This window comes from Callospermophilus lateralis, chromosome 13 (assembly GCF_048772815.1).
Source record: "Callospermophilus lateralis isolate mCalLat2 chromosome 13, mCalLat2.hap1, whole genome shotgun sequence".
NCBI classification, from domain to species: Eukaryota; Metazoa; Chordata; class Mammalia; order Rodentia; family Sciuridae; genus Callospermophilus; species Callospermophilus lateralis.
Genome location: NC_135317.1, coordinates 35,143,111 through 35,161,575, shown reverse-complemented (window position 1 = coordinate 35,161,575; position 18,465 = coordinate 35,143,111). Strand labels below are relative to the sequence as shown.

At 37.4% G+C, this 18,465-nt stretch overlaps 1 protein-coding gene across 4 annotated transcripts in view; it reads right to left on the bottom strand.

Moving 5' to 3' along the window:
* Nucleotides 1-446: 446 nt before the first annotated feature.
* Nebl (nebulette) overlaps nucleotides 447-18,465 on the bottom strand; it is a 329,606-nt gene continuing 311,587 nt past the window's right edge. For all 4 annotated transcript variants that reach the window (XM_076831544.1, XM_076831545.1, XM_076831546.1 and 1 more), the window contains 2 exons: nucleotides 2,460-2,566; nucleotides 447-623 (listed from right to left, as the gene is read on the bottom strand). In XM_076831544.1, the coding sequence (XP_076687659.1) occupies nucleotides 447-623; nucleotides 2,460-2,566 (284 nt within the window). The remainder of the gene's footprint in view (nucleotides 624-2,459; nucleotides 2,567-18,465) is intronic.

The window sequence follows — 18,465 nt, the reverse complement described above, 5'->3', positions numbered from 1 at the left end:
GAAATTGCCTAATGACTCAAAAGCTAAACGGTTTTTAAATTATTGGCTGTGTTACTGAGTTGAGAATTGGCTTCTGGTGATTTCCAAAGTGACAGCTAAGAAGTTTCACACACTCATTACATTGAAGGGACAATCAACGTCTCTATTAAAGTCTACAAAAATACATTTCCCAGAAGGGTTCAATCGCCAATCAAAGGAAACCACAAACACAATTAGCAGCACCAGGTCTCCAGACAGTAATGATTTTTGTTTACAGGAATTACTGAATATGCTGCTCTCCTCAGCCAAAATTCACTCCTCCTTCCTGGTACCTGTGTGTCTAATTGTCAAAGTAAGGATACATTGTTGTAAAATAATTGCCAAGTTGCTTAAAAGTGTCTTCTATCTTTTAAAAAGATTGGGTTTAGGATACATTAGAATAAAGCTCAAAGGGCAAGGAGACGGAATTAATTCACAAACTCGATGTAATTTGCTGGGAGCATGCCCGTTCTCCCAGTTCTCTGCACTGTGCCATACATCCAGCCGTCATCGATGGGCTGCACGTTGACGATGTAGTCGCCATCTCGGAAGGAGACCTCATCCTCATCCTGGGCACTGTAATCGTACATAGCTCGGTAGGTCCTCTGAGGAGGCAAGAAGGAGTAACACAATGAGTACCAGGACTGTCACAGCCTCACATGCTAGCCCCAGCAGACCCTCCCACACATACAGCAAGACCAAGAAGGACTTCCAGGATGTCGCATTGGGGAAATCTGTAAAGCAGAGTTTAACATCTAATTGTGTTGATTTTCACTTTATCAGTCTAAGAGGAAGGGGGGAACTTAACATTGGAGGGTCGGAGCAGAGATAAAGACAACAGAATAGCTAGAAAAGACAGTGAGGAAAGACAATCATCATCATCATCATCATCGTCGTCGTCATTGTCACCATCATCATCTAGACTGTCAGAGGTAGGCTTTGAAACAATAAAGCTGACTTCCCCAGTTTCAGATGGTCCCAGAAACTAGATTATGTAGATTCTCCCTGTTCCATAGTCTCCAGATGACAAACCCATCACAGTGGCAGACAGGCCCTGAACCCACTGCCCCTGTGCTACTGGTCCCTCCTAATAGAGTCAAGGAAGCTTTCCTAAATAGGTAATAAGAATTTTTGTTTCCCTTCTTTTTAAAAAAAAATGTAAAACAAAATTTTCAAAAAATTATATACTCCCTTTACAGTTTTTGTATCACAATGATAGAAACGTAATATAAAAATGTTCTGAATATGGAGGTTCATATAACTAAATCCTTGTTATAATGAGGAATTTTGAGTATTCCTGTATTCATTTTTGTTTAACAGTAAGAATTTAGCTAATATTAACCATCAGAAAATCTCAAAAACAGCATTCATGGGCTAAGGAAACTGGCTGGGACATCAAGACACTTGTACCAATTATCTTACAGCTTAGAAAAGTGGCCTGTTCCTAAGTGTTTGATAAAGGCCAAGGGACTGTGATAGGGCTGGGAAAAGCCATTTCAGTATGAGAGGCGAAGCATAACTCGATGATCTCAAGTACTGCTTCCAAACTTGACACTGAATTAATCTATCAAGATTTCAAGATTTCTGATGGCCGGGCACAGTGGTGCATGGCTGTAATCCCAGCAGCTCAGGAGGCTGAGGCAGGAGGATCTTTAGTTCAAAGCCAGCCTCAGCAACCTTGAGGTGCTAAGCAACTCATTGAGACCCTGTCTCTAATAAAATACAAAATAGGGCTAGGGATGTGGCTCAATGGTCAATTCCCGGTAATTGATGATCATCAATTACCCAAATTCAATCCCCACTAATCCACCTCCTGCAAAAAAAAAAAATAATAATAATAATAATAATAATAATATTTCAAGATTTTCAACAGGGGGACTTGAAGACCATTTTTTCTCCAAAAATACATCTTTAATTGACACATAGTAATTGTACAAATTTATGGGCTACAGTGCAGCCCATTTTGAAGCACATCTACGATGCATCATGATCAGATCAGGGAAACTGGCAGATCTATCACCCCAGACATTTATCAATTCTTTGTGTAGGGAACATTCAAAATCCTATTAGCTATTTTAGTAGCATTATATCAGCTCCATGGCCATCTTGATGATCATCAAGGTCAACTCATTAATATGACCATTAAATATTTGTACCTTTTTAGTCCTAAATGAAGATTTTATAATTGACTAATACCAATCATGATCACATTAAGATGTCTAACTAATTCTTGTACGTTTGATTATTTCATACAATGCCTACTACCTTTCTGAAAGCTTTACCTATATATTTTTGGCTTTCCTTTGAAAGAGTTGTATAAATGGCAACACGTTACCATTGATCTCCAATGCTCCATCAGCATTTCAAATGTATTCCACGTGCATTTGTATTTTTGAGGAAAAATGGGAAGACCAGGTAGGAACACTTTAAATGACACTTACTAGATTTGGTGAGTGCTGCATAGACCTCATGGATGACACACTGGTCTGGTGCATGTACCCATAGCCTTGGGAATGGCTTTGCTGGTAAGCTCCAGGGAGAACAGGCGCTGCACATGAAACACACACACAGATTCCACAGAGTTAGCTTCAATACACCCCTCCCCAACGAACCCTCAAAGACGCTTCATGCTCTGCTAGAAGCTTCAGAAAACAAATGCTTTTGGCAGTATCATGTGAAATTTGAGTAGCAGTGTTATAAGCAATCTCTTGATTAGTCCAAACCTCAGTAATAAAGGACATTAGTTTTTTTAAAAAAAAAATCAGTTAAGCATGCAGCAAATTATATTTTAAATATTTTATTACTCTTATACATACTATGTTAAAATGATGTAAACACAAAACAAAAATTTCCAATAATCCCTTAACGAAATCATGTTTTTATTTGTACATGTCATTCTTTTAGGCATTTTCCAAAATAAAAATAAGAATGTTAAAGGAATTTAATTGGTTTGCCAAACCAATGGCAGAATATTCAGAATGATTCTCATATAATGGATACTTTCAATATTAAGATATACAGCTGAATGTTATTTTAACAAAGATGATAAACAAAACATATGTTTAACGATATATGACTGCTCAGTAATTATTAGTACAAAGTTTATACCCTTTAAAGAAAGCTTTACATAGAATACATGAATTCTCCTTTTTGACTATAAGTCATGACTAAGTAAGTTATTTGAGTATTTTTTTTTCTAAAGCCTGAGGAACAAGACCACTTAAAAAATTTCATACACATTATCTATGTTTAAAAAAAAAAAAAAAAAGAAAGAAAAAGTATCTGCCAGGCATGATGGTGCACATCTGTAATCTCAGTGACTCGGGAGGCTGAGGCAGGAGGATCGCAAGTTCAAGACCATCCTCAGCAATTCACCCTAAGCAACTTAGTGAGACCCTGTATCAAAATAAAAATTAATAAGTTCTGGGGATATATCTCAGTGGTTGAGCACCCCTGAGTTCAATCCCCAGTACCAAACAAACAAACAAACAAAAAGGTATCAAATGAGATTTACTCAGTTTGTGCTGTCCTCACCACCAATTATGGCACTCAAAACACAGTTTCTGTTTTGAAGAACTCTGAAAAAAACTCTGGTTTCTAGAGAAACAGAAGTTAGATAAAATCTCAACAAAATCAAAAGACATAGTTGCATGAGTTTCTCTATATATTTAAATATCTGTAACCAGAAAACAGCCATAAATGAAGGTAATTTAGTAGCATGCCCTTCATTGTTTTGAAAAAGTATATATTACATTAATAAAGGTTATACTAAATATGTGTTATTAAATCCCTAATAGTTTGCCACTTTCATTTAACCAAGTTGCATAGATACAGTAATTGTAATGGGTTGATTTGTTGAAGACAGGCTTTATAATAAAAGAAATCAGCAGATATAATTCGTGGGTGTTATAATACTTCACAAATAAATTTATTCTAATGACACACAAGATCATTGATACTTTAAATGATCTTACTGATCAGAAAGTTATAAAACCTTGCTGTGTTCCCCCAATATTGAATAAGGATTCTTTTAATAGTTCTTGAGTGAATTTATGTTACAAACTGGTACGAATTTTATTCAATGTCAAGATAAGGCATCTAAGAGGAATTGCCAAGATCTTTACATAGTGTACATTGTAAAGTTATTAAAATAGCATTAAAAACCAAATACTTCAGAAAACAGCACTTTTCAAGATTATCAACACAACTTAAATATTTCATGTCGAGAGATGTTAAGGATATTGTCAAAATCCACTCACAATGAAAAATCAAGAAATTTCCATAAATATTTAGATCCCCTTATATATCTGGGTAGAAGGTCTTCTTTGTGTATTGAAGGCTACATTGACTTTCAACTCTCAGCAAATACTTACTAGCTAATGTGCACACAGCTTCTGCATTGCCTGACACATAGTAAGTCTCTGTAATGGCTAATAATTATGACTGTCCACCATGTTCAAGGCATGCCAGGCATAAGAGAAGTGACAAAGACAACTGTCCCGGAGCCAGGATGGTCCTGGGCAACTAGCCCTTTACCCAATTAAGCAAATGGATACTTAGGGCCTTTTCAATGACAAGCATAAATCAATCATTTTAACCATATACCCGGGTCTGGCAGTTGTGAACTTGTTTCTAATCATTTAAACTAGTTATTTCTTCATTAATTATTATTTGAATCTATCTACAAATTCTAAAGATTAAATATAAATGCCTCTGTTCATGTACTTAAGAAAATTAAATTCGAATCCATTGTTATACTAATTAACTATGAACTTTACTTTTTTTGGTACAGAGTTAAGGATAAACTGTCTCAAAATATTTTGGAATAAAGCTTTCAGGAAAGGACATTGAAAAAAAATATGCTAACTCAGAATCTGTAATAGATTTATTTTCACAGTTTATAAATCACAATTCCAATTCTGTCCCTGTAGGTAGTGGCCATTCAAGAATGTTCTATTCTTGAATTATATTCTCTAATTTGGGATTTCAAAAATGGTGTGTATATTCAATGGCTGAAATCCGCCCTTCAAAGAGAAGCAGTAGTTATTGTTATTGAGGAAAGTAAAGAAAGTAATGTGCTAGTCCTCAACAGGTGTGGGTTGGAGAGAGCAGGGAGAGAATTTAGAATGAGACACTGCAGAGTAGCTTTTATCCATCTAGCCCTTCTGGTTTCTCTTCATGCTTTTATTGATTATTCTTATTTCTCTCCTTGGCTGAATTACTTAACAAAAAGTTCCTTTGGGGTTATAAAACCTTGTTATCTACTTTATACCTGGTGCAATAAGAAGCTCCTATTAGGAGCTGTGAAAAATATAACTGAGAGCCTAGAGGAATCAACTTAGTAAAAACAAATGTCAATGCTAAAAGAGGCAAAACATTGCTTTTCTGTAGTTATGCCCCATGGATGTTTTTTTGGAAACAGATAAAACAAGCAAAAGGAAATCTAAAGTGATGGCTTCAAAAATTCAGTTTGTTAAGAATTCAGTTGAAAGACAGTCATTCCACATATGGGATTTCTTCCATGAAATGTAGAATGCAAACTATTTTTCAAAAAGCAAGACATCAGGCTAACTTTGCAACAAACAAGGACATCCTGGAAAAGAGAAAAACACATGGTGTCCTTTCATTAAACTGGTGGCCAGATTTCTTCAGCATTGATGTTGAACAAGAAAGGTGCAATGGTATTCCAACCCAAGTGGCTTGAATCTGAGAGTTTTATTTCCACGACATCAAAGCCACAAAACAAGAACTTTTGTTAACCTAAGACAACAACAAAGCTCAGAAGTTTGACTCAACTTTCATTTCACATTGGTGAGATCATTGACCAGAGATCTGGGAGCTGACTAAAGCTCCAAGCGTTTCAGGCAGTCTTTGGGATGTCTTCCTATTCTTATGAAACCAAAATGTCTCCTCCTAGTGCACAGCAGAATTATTCCAAAAACAGCCTGTGTATATTGCATATATTTTTACATATGTAATTTTGGGGTTTGGGTTTTGTCGTTGTTTTGCAGTGCTGGGAGTGAAGCCAAGGCCTCTACCACCCCCAGTTCCCAATATTTTCTTTTAAATGTTTATTTTTAAAGTGGAAAGAAAGAAAACTAAAATAAAGAATTGTGTTGATTTGAAGATCACAAAATAGAAGGTAAGAAGGGAGGAAGAAAACATTTTTAAGAGGTTTAAGAAATCTGGAACTGGTGCTGGGATTGTGGCTCAGTGGTAGAGCACTTGCCTAACATATGTGAGGCACTGGGTTTGATCCTCAGCACCACACAAAAATAAAATAAATATTGTGTTCATCTACAACTAAAAACATATTTTTAAAAATTTGAAACTGAAGAAAAGGAGAAGATCTATGCAAATTTACAGAGATTAAAATTAGTGGATCAAGGATATGAGCCCATAGTAAAGGGGAGAAAGTTACCCCCAAAGATGTTCAATTTGGGGGACACACCCATAGCTGGTCAAGGAAGAGAAGGAAGTGTCCTTTCAACGTGTACAGTGCTTGTATGCTGCTCTTTAATTATCACAACAACTATCCAAAATAGGTATTGCTCCTACTTGACATAATAATGAAAAATAATAGAAGTTCAAATATTAAGCAGGGTGACAACAGAACAATTATTTTTGCTAGGGAAGGCACAGTATAGGTCTCAAGTCATTAAAGACAAGGTGGAAGCCTTAAATGACTACAGAATTCAGTATATGGTCAAAGTCAACTTGTCCAAAAAAAGTCTTTATTGACTATAAATATAACATGAACTGAGAAAATAATTTTGGGGGCTTTCTCCCCTTTATTTTTAAAATCCAATATAAGGAGAAAATCACTCTTGAAAAGTTTTCCAATAAAGGATACAGGATCCAACGAAATGATCACCATTATTCTCTAATACCAGTTTTATCAGCTAATGTGTGTCAAAGAAATTAATGTTCTGATGTTTTGAGTTTAGCACAGGAATCTTTATTTAGACAATCGAAGAGGGATTGCTAAAAGACAAAGTATAAAGGGCTGCTCATTAAAAGTGAATATTAAAAAATAAGATAGATTCTAATTAGATCCCATCAAGTTCATGAGCAAGGTGGTAATAAAATAGCAAGCTAATCGGTAATAAAATAGTTCCACAATGTGGACCTTTAGGCTGAAATATCTCTTAAACACGTCATTGAGTTTCATGTCAGAGCTTCAAGTCGTCATGGCAACTAAGTCCCCCCCACCCCAAGCCATAAATGGGCACTAAAACCATGGAGTTTATCCCTAATCTAATAACAAGATGCTATTTCTTAGTCTGAGAGAATTCTTAACACTATAAAAATTTTTCTTTCTCTGGAGAAAACAGAAACAAGCCAGATTACTTCTAGGTTTTAGTTTGTTGTTTTTTAATGACAAGTTATGAATAGGTTACTACCTAAGGAACAGGCTTACTGCATGATAAACCAGGAATTAATAGACTTTAACAGAAAAATGATATGATCCACAGGTGAGTAAAAACCATCACGTTTAAAGACACACCTGATCATCACCATAATACAAACTAATTGCTCAATATTTGGAAATATGCAAAAAATAAAATTCATCAACATTTCATATATTAAATTTTCCACCCCAGCAGGGTCCATGAACCATGTGAAGGAATTGTGGGAAGAAACCTGGATTGAAAGGAAGTTCATTAGTGAGAAATTGGAAGGTTAATATGACCACTCCTGGTAAGACAAGTGCCACAAGACCCTGAAGGGACATGGACCCTGCTTCCCAGGGGCTGACCAGAGTAGGAGCTGGTCACCATTAAGAAAGGGGGGATGTGAAGACAAAAACATGTCTTTGCAAAATTAAAACTTCTCTCTCAAGCTAATGCTAGATTCCTGACAATTTCCTCCCTCTACACTACCATATTATTTGTGTTAATTTTCTACTCTTCACTAACTTTAATTACTATATAATAATATAGAATATCACTACTTTATAAAACTAATAAGTCCTTTTAAGATTGCAGATCATTCTTATTATGGTAAAGTACACATATCATACAGTTTGCCATCTGAACCATTTTTAAGTGTACAGTTCTTTGCCATGAAGTACATCCACATCATTGCACAACCGCCAGTCCCTTAAGAAAATATGAATTATATAAAAATAATTAAGCACCTAGGTACATAGCCCTCTGGAAGTTAACGAGGAAAATTTGTAAATAAGATTTCACTTCCCCACGAATACAAAATAGGCAAACAGTAAAAGTTAAATAAGATAAATGCTCACAATCAGGGGGGACCAATTCACTTTGCTCAGGGCTTACCCAGTTTTCGCACAGAGAGTTGGGCTTCCCAGGAACATCCTTAGTCTGAGGCAATTTGGGACATCCAATTCCCCTATTTAGAGTGCGTCAGTCCCTATGTTTAGCATGTCATGTGCCAAAACTGGTGTGAATGTCACCATGATCTTCATTTTACAGAAACAGTACATGAAGGTTAGTGAGGTTAAGGAACCAGGTAGAAATCAGAGCTGACTGGGAAACAGGTTTTAGTGTCAATGGTCCAATCTTGACTGTACCACACCAAAATGATGTTGGAAGACATGGCAAGACCGGGTAAGATCCATTTCAAAATAACCACTGTGGATTCAGGAAGTGCAAGAGTACTGTGGTCTGGAGAGCAGAGAAACTTCCAGGAGTGACTGAGAACATGATCTGAAGTCTGAAGACAAGGCAGTCCATCTTATCTGCTGGGGGCTGGCAGGAGTGGGAGGGAGAGAAAGACAAACAACTTGAAGGTTAAGAGCTCAGATTGAGCAGCCAGTCAGGCTTGCTAGGCTCACAGAGGTTCCTCTATTTGTCACTGACTTATGTTGGGGTTGGGGGTTCAGTTTTGGGCAATAAACCCAATGAAAAAGCTGACGCATGTGTGGTTGATCAAACAAGCTAGAACATCTCCGGAAGAGACCATAGTAGCAATCATTCCTTCACTTTTGGAAAAGGAAGCTCAGATCACTTCTGAAGCAAGAGATTACAGGGTTTTTGTTGTTTGTTTGGGTTTTTTTTTGTTGTTGGTTTTTTTGTTTTGTTTTGTTTTGTTTTTTGTCATTTTGGACTCTGAAAAGTCTAAAAGAAAGGGAAGGAGGGAATGAGGAGGGAGAGAAAAAGATTGATTTTTCTTTCTTCTTCCCACTGACAATACCATTCTATTTTGACCAGGAAAATTATCAAGTCATTCATCTTTCTCTATATGAATAATTTCAAGTTTATATCCAATAAATATCACAGCTCCTAATGCAACTTTGACTACTTTCCAACTGAGCAATGACTACCCCCCTTATGACGACACACAACATTGAAAATCATTTTGTACAATACCCAAAAAATGCACCCCAGGACGGCATCAAAATAGTGACCAGCATTACTGCCACAGACATATTAAGGATTCAGCTGAACATATAATTAAATATAAGATACAATTGAAACCATTTTCTTCCCTAAATTTAGATAATCAGGTTTATAACATTGCTTAAAGTATAAATTGAATAATTAAAGAATCTTTATCATCTTTCAACGGCAAAAGGAAATATACCTACATTGTAGTTTTGTATCTAAACCTACATGTTACATTTCAAAGCATCTTATTTATATGTTTGGCTTAGTTATCTAAGTACTTCTAAAATATTATTTTGGAGACTCTACAGTTCCTAAGTACTGAAAAAAACATAAAATTAGTTACATCTTAAATTATTTGCCAGTTAAATTTGATTATTCCCACAAGCCCAGAAAAGCAGTACATTATGATTTCAAAGCTAAGTGGTTTTTTCTCTAGGAAAAAAAAAATGAGTCTGTGAATATTCTCTGACAGAACTGAACTAAGACATAATATGGTTTAAGTAGGACTAGACACTTCAGGTTTAAGAATGCCTGCTATTTTGCTTAAGAATAATCTAGCCAAATTACCCCTGCATTTGGATTTGAATTTCAAATTGTATTCTTTTTCTTTCTCAGAGATGCTGCTTATTTTAGCTATTTAAGCTGGGATAAACTCTCCAACTTGTAACTCTAATTCAAACCACTAATATAAGTAGGATCATTGCTATAAAAAGGGCACTAATTTCTGTCCCAAATTAGAGTCTTTAATGATATTTCCATGGCACACGGTCCTTATGGTAGTAGACACACATATGCACTATCCCCAAAGGATAAGAAAATAAAGAATGTAGAGTATGGAGACAGCTTCTCTTCCTCCCAATAGCTCAGCTTCACAGGAATTGTATTTCCTCATGCTCTACTGCTTGCTACTTGAAGAATGGGCTGCCTCTTCCTCACAGGCATCTCGGACCCTCTGAACCTTGGCCAATCAATGGAAATCAGACCTGTGTCCTCAAACAAATACTGCTGCTCATTACAACCTGACCCCTTCCTCCACTCAAAAAGGGAAACTTACAACCTTTCATTTCATTTCAATGAAGGGAGAGAATATGAATTTCTCTAAAGCTTCAAATTCAAGCAGAAGCCTGAAGGTTTTTCTTGACGGAGGAACAGAAATAAATTTTTCTAATAATTTATAATGTGTACCTTCTATGGGCTCTATGTACTGGTTAGATGCTTAGGTTTAATCAGTTGGATTAAACTAGTTGGATTTCATATTATAAAGGAACAGTAAGTCATCTTTTTATTGATTACTTTTATCACAGAAATTTATTTTATAATCAACTCTTCAAATCTTCCTAAACACAAAACATCACGTTTGGGTGAGAAAGGAACAAACGTCTCAAATTCAGTTTGAACATAACAATACTCAAGTATGGTTGGGAAGTAGCAGAACTGAGATGTTCTGGTTGAATGCATTTTCTTTGGAAACGCTCCTTTAGGAAGAAGTTGGATACTTTGGGGAGAGAGAAGTGGAGTCAGGGGTCACCAATTAGTAATGATAAAATTAAACTAGTGTCTAAAATAGAAATATTAGCAAATTTTTTGAATGAAGATGAATACTTCTAAATCACAAGTGTATTTTATTTTCCTTTTTTAAAAAATAAATTTGATGGTATATTTAAGGTTTAAAATATGATAGTATAGGATATATAAAGATAGATAGTAAAATCATTACTGTAATGAAGTAGATTAACATATCTATCATCTCACACAGTTACTTTGTTTGTATATAAGAAAAGCAGCTAAAATCTACTTGACAAAAATCCCTAATAAAGTACATTTTTATTAGCTGTGGTCCTTCTATTGTGCATTAGATCTCTAGGCTTGCTCATCCTGCAGACCTGCTAGCCTATACCCTCTGACCATCATTTCCCCATCCCCTCCCTCACCACCATCATGGCAACCCTTGTAATATTCTCTATTTCTGTATATTTAAACTCTTTTTTAAAAAAATATTTTTTCTGCACATAACCTTGGGCAATATTTTTCTTTCTGTGTCTGGCTTATTTCAGTTAGTCCTCCAAGTTCATCTCTGATGTGGCAAATATCAGGATCTTCATTTTTTAAGGCTGAATATGGATGTGTTACATGTTCTTTATTCACCCATTGATTGGCATTTAGGTTGTTTTTATATCTTAATGATTGGGAGGGAATAATGCTACACTGGGGACATGGAAATTCAGACAGCTTTACATAGTAAGTGATTTAATCTCCTTTGTTTATATACCCAGAGGAGGAATTGCTGGGTCATATGGTTGTTCTATTTTTACTTTCTTAGCAACCTCCATATTGTTTTCCCTAATGACTGTAACAATACATTCCCACCAACAGTGAATCCATTTCCTTTTCCAGGAGTAGATTATCTAATAGGCAGTTCTGGTTATCTAATTTTAAAGCTACACTTATGATTAAAAACCAAAAACCCTGAACCAATAGCAAGATGCCATCTATAAAATCATAAAAACTGATTTATTGTTGATTTTTCTCTTCTCATGAATGAAAAGAGAAAAATCAACAGAAAAATTAATGCAAACACTAGGCAAATAATTGTGACTTTGCAGATAGTATTCATATTGAGAGATTTGGAAATAATGCTGGTTAGATATATATCCATCATTTTCAAAATATATTAATAGCTTATTATTTCATTGTACCTGTGCTTAATATTTCTGTTCTCAATGTAATGATAAATTTATCTTTTAAGGATGTCTACTGTCCTGAGAAACTCAACACATCCCTGTGACCTACACTGTGCCTAGGTATGAGAGGAGCTGCTCTCGCCCTGTATTTCCTTCCCTTCATCATTCATTTACTGAGCACTCCTGGTCCTGTGCTAAAGTACTAAGATGAAAGCCATGACACATTCACTCCCTGTCCCATGGAGTTCCTGATCTCAATAACCAGAATACACGGAGATAAAGGCCATAATAAAGGAGGGATGATTCTAGAATTCTGATGAGCACATTTATTTTGTGAGTCCCTACTGAGTCCTACAGAATCACAAGAAAAATAAAACATTGGGGTGAGAAGTATTTATATGAGAACAGAAGTACTAACATTGGAATCATTTACTGCTTTCCCGGTTATGAAAGATCATTGGCTGACTCTGGCTTAGACAGCGGTCACAATAGTATGTTCCAGTTAGATTACTGCTTTTTTTTTAGAGAGAGAGAGAGAGAGAGAGAATTTTTTTTAATATTTATTTTTTAGTTTTCGGCAGACACAATATCTTTGTATGTGGTGCTGAGGATCAAACCTGGGCCGCACGCATGCCAGGTGAGCGCGCTACCACTTGAGCCACATCCCCAGCCCAAGATTATTGCTTTTTTTTAAAAAAAAAAAAAATCTGCAAATGGTATGATTATTCTCAAATCAAATTAGCTTTAATAAGACAATAAAACTAATGTGAAGTTGCGTTGATTGGGTATGGGTATCAAAGCAAATTCTTTACATTTTGGGTTAAACTTAGACTTGTGCATATTTATGTGCTCAACAATATTTATTGGGTATCTATAATGCAGGTGCTGATTGCAGAATTTCTATTTCAAAGAAATAGAAAGCAGACAAAAAAGATTATATTCTAACAGAGTTTTATTCTGGGGGAGACAGATACTATATGAATTAATGAACACTATTAAATGGCAGTGGTAAAAAGAGTTAAGGAGAAAAATAAAAAAGGGAATAGGGTGTTATGAGCATGTGTGGGATGAGCGGTCCAGGAGAGTCTTCATGATTACCTGGCATCTAATCAGAGACCTGGAGGAAGTGAGCAAGGCACAACAACACTGGGGAGTATTCCAGAAAAGGGCCCAGTGATTGCAAAGGCTCAGGGTGAGAGGACTTCTGTCGTGCTAAAGTAGCCAGGAGGGCTGTATGGCTAGAGTCGGGAGGCCGATGGAAGATGAAATCAGAGACATGATCAAGGACTCAAGGACGAGGGAGACTTATCACCAGATCATGCAATCCCTTGTAGATTATAAATTTGGGGTTAAGTCTAAGAGTGACTGCAAGCCATTAGAATATGTTGAACAAGGCTGTAATGAGATCAGGTGTAGATTTTTCAAGGATCATTTTGCCAATGGGGTGAGGTCAGCCCAATGCAGGTAAGAATAGAATCATAAAGACCGGGAGCATATTTTACAATCACAGTGAAATAGGATGGTGATTCTCTCTGGGTGCAACGGAAGGGGTGATAGGTGACTGGGTTGGGGATTTTGAAGATAGAGCCATCAGTTTTATAGATGGATCAGATGTGAAGTGTGAGAGGAAGAAAGGTGATAAAGTTGATTCCCAGGTTCCTTCCCCAGTATTAGCTCGGGGGTGAACACAAAGAACAGGCGAGGATTTTTTTTTTTTTTTTTTTTTTTTTTGGCGGGGGAGATAGGAAATAAGATCTTGGTTTCAGATATAAGATTTGAGATGCCCATTAAACACCCTGAAATTGGATATTTCATGTGGAGTCTGAAAGCTGTTATAGTAGAAAGGTGCTTTGGTTTGATGTCTCTGCTCTTTTACCTAAATGAAAAATGTCAAGGATAAGGGACATTGTAACGTTGGACATAAAAATCCACAGTGCCATTTCTATACCATTGGCTCCTCTGGAGGACTGCTAAGAAGGCCTCCTGTTCTCTTGATGCCCAAGGAGTCATTCCCTCAGTAGCATCTAAACCACCTACCTTCAGATTCTCAGAAAACACTCAGAGTACCTACAAGTCTAGGTGACTGGTCCTCTAAAGAGCCTGTAAATCTCCAGCAGGAGAAAGCCCAAGAAAAGTGCCCTGGGGTTACATGCAATTGAATTCTGTCTCTGCAGAGGTTGAGCTCAGTCCTACCCACCCTCTGGTTCTGGAATCTTCTTCAGCCCATGTGAAGACACACACAGCCTAGGCTCAAGAGGCATCAAGCCACACCAAGTCCCCAATATGCTACACTCTCTCCTATGCCATTTTTTCTGCCTAAAACACTCCTTACCCTGTTCTCTGCCTGGCTAGCTCTAATCCTGGATAATACTCCATCATGACACCTTCCTGAGTGCAATAATTTTCGCCATCTGGTTCACCTACTAGAATATGATGAGCTCTTTGAAGACAATAGATGTATTTATTTTATATGTGGGTTCCCAGCATCTCACACATATGGGAGAGAATCAATATTTGTCGACTGAGCAAATGGAGTAATGGGTACCACTAAAACAGCAGGAAAAATGGCTACCTAATGAGCTCACTGCCCTCTTGGCACCATTTGGACGATAGGTTGATTTCTGAAGCATCTCTTACAAGTTAATCTCTTTTGAAGACATATTAAGTGAGATACAGTGCTAGAAGCACAGCCCAGCTAGACTAGGTTAAACCCCACAGGATTCAGAAACTTGCTTTGGGTCAGTGAAGGCAGGACTAGGTCATTCCAATAAGATTCTTTCACAGCAAAATGACAAAGTTCACAAGGCTGCAAAACTGAAAATGTCTATTTCGAAAAGTGCATCTGTTTTTTATTTCACTCCTATACCCTTTTATGCTCCAGAGGAAAACAGAAACACGTAAAGTACCTGAAGCCAAACAGAACACGAGTTCCAACTGAGGAGGGTAAACGTGGGCTGAGATTGTGAACACATAAAAATACTCACAATGACAAAAAAAAAAAAAAAAAAAAAAAAAAAACACAAGTTAAGGGAAACCAAAGGAATACAAAGCAATACCAGGAGGCAGAGCCCCAGTGCAGGCAAAGTGAAGACAAACACAAAGATCAAAGGCAACCTCACAGCCAAATAAGCAGACACCAGCAGGATTATTTCCACCAGAGGAGCCGTGTGTCAAACGAAAAATAAGTTAAACTAAACTAATACCAAAAGGCAATAAAGATAATTTCAAATAATTCTATTCAAGAATCAAAACACAACTGGATCAAGTTAAAATAAAAGCTTCTGTTATTGAATCAAAGTAACACAGTAGAGATGTCAAATGAAAACCCTTTGGTAACTTAATACATTAGAGAGTCGAATCGAGAATAGAGAAAGCCCAGGAGGATCACAGAAGGGAACGAAAATATTCAGGAATCAAAGCAAGATGAGAAAATATCATGAGAAACACAGAACTGAGACAATGATCAGACCTTCAAGGGGAAGGTTTAACTGTTAATGCTCTGAAAACCCAACATTAAAGATGAACACATTGTATTTTTGCCTCTGGGGAATAAGCCAAATGTTTTAACCTTTTGTCCTAACAATCCGAATTTCTTCTATCTCATGAGAAGGACCCCAAAACTGTGAACTCACAGCTGCCCAGTCAATTCATAAAGTCAGATTGCTTTCAGAACAGAAATACATTCTCACAGGTAGAAGAAAGAGAAAGGAAAAAATTAACTTAATTGTATGGCACTTAGCTTAAGAAACATCAGGTATTCCTTACTATCATGTATATCTAAAAAGAATTTTAAAGAAGAAGAATAAGAAATATCAGTTATTCTTGTTCTACACAGATGAGAAATGAGCTGATCAGGCCAAATGACCTCTAGTGAACCTAATCCAAGCAGTGAGTGTCAGGATTCAAGTCTAGTGTCCTCTCCCCCTGCCTGTCACACAAGCCACTCCACAGCAAGAAGACGACCAAATCTTAAAGGACAGTTTCTTGGGATATGATGCATTTTATTATATAAAATCCTAACCACATTTAAAGGAATCCACAAAATCTAGAAGAAAACGTAGCATTTTGAAATACTTAAGAACGTTTTCTTTTTCCTTCATCTTACTCCTAACAAGTGTTGTTATAAAACACTTTTCAATTTCTTGGGCAGAGTTTAAGTAAGTGCACATGATTAACTGTTACTTCTAAAGACATTAAAGATTTCTATCAAAGAGCTGTCCTCACCATAAAAGTCTCTTTCTATACCACCCACTCCTCCTTACCAGAGCTCCAGAGCATGCATTTCAAAGGAGACCCTACATTTCAAAGTCTCTGAAAAGTCTTGGATACTACTACTTCTCTTCCCTACCAGAAAAATTAAAAAGTAAAAAACCCCACTGGGAATGTTTCTACTTTAGGTTGTTTTTTTTTTTCTTTTTAAGCTATGTTTTAATGTCCTTAAAACATATCTAAACATCATCAAAACAAAAGCATAAGAATTTCCTTCCAAGTCTTCTATAAGAGGATATTATTCACAAAAGTAAATATATTTACATTGTATTCATAGGGGTTTGTTTGTTTTGGTACTGCGATTGAATCCTCGGGTGCTCTGCCACTAAGCCACTTCCCCAGCCCTTTTTATTTTTTGAGACAGGCCCTTATTACATTGCTTAGGACCTCACTAAGTTGCTGAGGCTGGCCTCAAACTTATGATCCTCCTGCCTCAGCCTCCCAGTGCTGGGATTACAGGTGTGACACCACCATGTCCAACTTGGTTTGTGTTTTGAAAACATTAATTTGGCCATGTTGTTCTGCCACCAAGCATTTGGTGAGTGCTTATTCTAAGTGTTGGACACAAAACAGAAAACAAAACCACCAATATTCCTGCCCATACAGGGCTTACAGGCTAGCCAGGTAGAGATGAACAAACATAGACATCAATTCACAATGTCTCGGGTGGCATCGGCTGCAGTGAAGCAGGGTGAAGGGACAGACAGCAGGAGAAGGGTGCTGTCAGTCTCTGGGACATAGAGTCTTTGATTAAATGTCAACAGAGAAGAAACTTAAAGAAAAATGGGGCTGGGCAAGCAAATATCTGGGGTAGGAAAGAGGGGCTGGGGCAGTAAGTGCAGAGGCCCTGGATGGGAACTTTCTTGGAAAGTTCGAATCAGGCAAGGAGATGAGTGTCACTGCAGCCTGTGAATGACAGAACGGCACATGAGTGCTGAATAGTAGATGGGGCCCAAGATCAAAGAGGGGGCATGTAGGCAATGGTGAGGAGTTGGGTGTTTTTCAGAATGAAATGGTAGCAGATCAGCCATATCTGACTTGGGTTTTGAAGGAGTTAAGACAAAATGTGCCTCATGGGTATGTTGATTACTTATAGCTGATGTCACTGGGGGACCTGTAACTTCCAAAAGGCCCTGATGGCCTGACTCTCCCTGCAAGGGCAAGCCTTAAAGATGCTCTGGGGAATGGTGTCTTTCCATACCAGGGCTGTAAAAAAGCCTTGATCACCAGATACCAGTAACTGGGGCTTCAGTGAACCTGGACAGACTCTGAAGTGACACGTACCTTCCACTGGCTTCTTTCTACTCCCCCTGTTCATCTCCTAGTGGCATCCTAAGAATTTTATTACCCCAGGGTAGCTCTTCATTTATCCGGCTATTCCTTCACAAGTGTATTGTCCTTTGTCTAAAAAGGATAAAAGCTTCATGCTTTGGTCATTTCACTTGGGACATTTAATAAAACTTTTTTTTTTTTTTTTTTTTTTTTTTTGCGTTTTGCTCATTCATCAGCTTTTGTATTCATGGGGTTCCCAGATTCAAACAAAGAGCCCACATAAGAACTAAGCAGGGTAGCAGGGACCTCTCTCCCTTGCTATTTCAAAAAGATGATTCTGCCTGACAGCTGGAATACTGATCAGAGCAGGGGGTTGCAGAAGTGGGAAACCATTCAGGAGGGGACTGAGGTCATCCAAATGATAGGGCAATGGCTGAAATGAGGGTAGCAGCCATGGAGGTAAGGACAGCACTCAGATTCTGGATGCTTAGAAAGCAACAAGATTTGTTAATGGATTCCATGTGGGGTATGAGTAAAGCATGAGAGCTGAGATTGATGCCACAGAGGTTGGCTTCGGTGCCTGGAGAGTTTCACTTACCACTTGGTGACCTGGGAGGCCCAGGAAGTACAGACCTGGGAGGATGGTGAAGTGGGGGAGGTAACCTTCATGGATTATGTTCGTTATGTCACTAGTCATTTGAATGTAGGCATGAGGTGCCATGGGAAGATTGTGCTTCGTTTCACTTCAGATAAAGGAAATTAGGGGCATTTTACCCACACGTCCTAAATTCTTCTCAAATGAACAGTCTTGTGGGTATCACATGGCTCTGTTGATGTTATAAACTTACCGGCACATTTCAACTTCT